We start from the raw sequence: 2490 nt of genomic DNA, 5'->3' as shown, positions 1-2490 counted from the left end.
ACCTTATTTAATTAACCTTGAGTGATGCTGGTTAGTTCCTGTATGATGCTGGTTAACTTCCTGTATGATGCTGGTTAACTTCCTGTATGATGCTGGTTTACTTCCTGAGTGATGCCTTGAGTGATGCTGGTTACTTCCTGTATGATGCTGGTTTACTTCCTGTATGATGCTGGTCTACTTCCTGTATGATGCTGGTCTACTTCCTGTATGATGCTGGTCTACTTCCTGAGTGATGCTGGTTACTTCCTGTATGATGCTGGTCTACTTCCTGTATGATGCTGGTTAACTTCCTGAGTGATGCTGGTTACTTCCTGTATGATGCTGGTCTACTTCCTGTATGATGCTGGTTAACTTCCTGAGTGATGCTGGTTAACTTCCTGTATGATGCTGGTTAGTTCCTGTATGATGCTGGTTAACTTCCTGTATGATGCTGGTTAGTTCCTGTATGATGCTGGTTAACTTCCTGAGTGATGCTGGTTAGTTCCTGTATGATGCTGGTTAACTTCCTGAGTGATGCTGGTTACTTCCTGTATGATGCTGGTTAGTTCCTGTATGATGCTGGTTACTTCCTGAGTGATGCTGGTTAACTTCCTGAGTGATGCTGGTTACTTCCTGTATGATGCTGGTTAGTTCCTGTATGATGCTGGTTACTTCCTGAGTGATGCTGGTTAACTTCCTGAGTGATGCTGGTTAACTTCCTGAGTGATGCTGGTTAGTTCCTGTATGATGCTGGTTAACTTCCTGAGTGATGCTGGTTATTTCCTGGTAGCCATCCTCACTGATCATCCTATGTTATGTTTTCTTTCTGTATGGGCAGCAAACCCCTCGCCTTTCTCTTTCTCCCACTCAAATTACCCGGAAGTTGTTCGCTGCAGTGCTCCTCTGTTTTTTGGACGGGCTTTCTGTTGCCGTTGGTTGCCATGGCCGCCAGTTCCCACCTGATGTCGTGTGGGAGTTCCGACTGATCTAGACCGCACTGGATAACCGCCAGCTTGCATAACGTCTTCAGACTAGGACTCAGGTCTAAGATGTACAGGTCAGACACTTCGGCGTCACACGCGCCTTCGTCTTCAAGACCTTCCATGTCATCAGCATCACCATCCATATCTTCATCATGGAGATTTTGCACGTTAACTTCAACCTCACGATGTCCCACATCATCATCATCATCATCATCATCTACAGATTCGCAATCCTCCACGTCCACCGGAGCGGGCGTGTGGACGCACCTGTATCCCCCGAAGAGGACGACGCGACCTCCCACCAGGCAGCAGCACATGCGGGACATGGAGCGCGGGCCGTTCTCCTTGGGCTCCACCTTCTTCCAGGAGGAGGCCTCCGGGCTGAACCTCCACATCTCCTCGCTGAAGCTCCAGTCCCAGCGGAAGTTGGCGCCGCCGAATATGTACAGCTCTCCGTTGTGGGCGAAGGCCGAGTGGCACGCCCGCCCTTCCGGGAGGGGCCGCCGCACGGCGGCGGCGGCTCCGCTCAGCCAGCAGTCGGTCTCCGTGTCGAACACCCGGACGTCGTCGTAGTTGATCTCGATCTGGTCCGCCGTGCCGCCGAACACGAACATCTTCGTCCCGATGAAGGTGGCCGAGTGGCACTCCGAGACGGACGCCGGCGCGCCTCCGGCGTTGATCGGAGACCAGACGGCGGCGGCGGTGTCCAGCCTGTAGATGTCGCTGTACGTGTGCCTGCTCGCCACGTTGAAGCCCCCGTACACGTACATGACCGTGTCCAGGACGCAGGCCGAGTGGCCGCACCTGGCCTCGGGCGCCGTGCCGGAGACGCCGGGCCTGGACCAGCGGTGGGTGTCGGTGCGGAAGGCGTACAGCACGTCGCAGCACTCCCTCGTGTACTTGAAGCCCCCCCAGATGTAGATGACGTCCCCGATCGGCACGGCCGTGTGGCCGTCGCGCATGGAGGGAACCTCGTCGTCGTCGTCGTCGTCAAGGGGGTCGAGTCCAGGCGGGCGCGGTTCTCCTATCCCGGGCGGCAACGTCCTCCAGCGCAAGGACACCGTGTTGAAGACGTGGACGTCGATGCGGTCGCGGCCGTACGCGTGGGTGTCGCTGGTGTCCCAGGCGCAGTAGCCCCCGAACGAGTACACCCGGTGGCCGACCGCCACGGCGGCGTGTTGTCGCTTTGGTCCCTTCAGGTGCGCCGTCCAACGCAACATGTTCACACACCGGTATAACGCTATAAGGCTGGTTATATAAGGCACAGTTCCTGTGTGATACTACTGGCTTACTTCCTGTATGATGCTGGTTTACTTCCTTGTATGATACTCGTTTACTTCCTTGTATGATGCTGGTTAACTTCCTGTATGATCCTGGTTAACTTCCTGTATGATGCTGGTTAACTTCCTGTATGATGCTGGTTAACTTCCTGTATGATGCTGGTTTACTTCCTGTATGATGCTGGTTAACTTCCTGTATGATCCTGGTTAACTTCCTGTATGATGCTGGTTTACTTCATCCTGTGTAA

At 54.0% G+C, this 2490-nt stretch overlaps 1 protein-coding gene across 1 annotated transcript; it reads right to left on the bottom strand.

Annotated features, from left to right (window-relative positions):
- Positions 1-498: 498 nt before the first annotated feature.
- Positions 499-2182, bottom strand: LOC310856217 (kelch domain-containing protein 3-like; the record flags this gene model as incomplete). The annotated part of the gene is made up of 2 exons (XM_083761493.1): positions 499-676; positions 939-2182. 2 exons carry the CDS (start codon positions 2180-2182, stop codon positions 499-501), a joined length of 1422 nt encoding a protein of 473 aa, XP_083617619.1.
- Between the last annotated feature and the right edge of the window lie 308 nt (positions 2183-2490).

Source organism: Protomyctophum parallelum, assembly GCF_964188405.1.
Source record: "Protomyctophum parallelum genome assembly, chromosome: 1".
NCBI lineage: Eukaryota > Metazoa > Chordata > Actinopteri > Myctophiformes > Myctophidae > Protomyctophum > Protomyctophum parallelum.
This window is presented reverse-complemented; position numbering and strand designations above follow the sequence as displayed.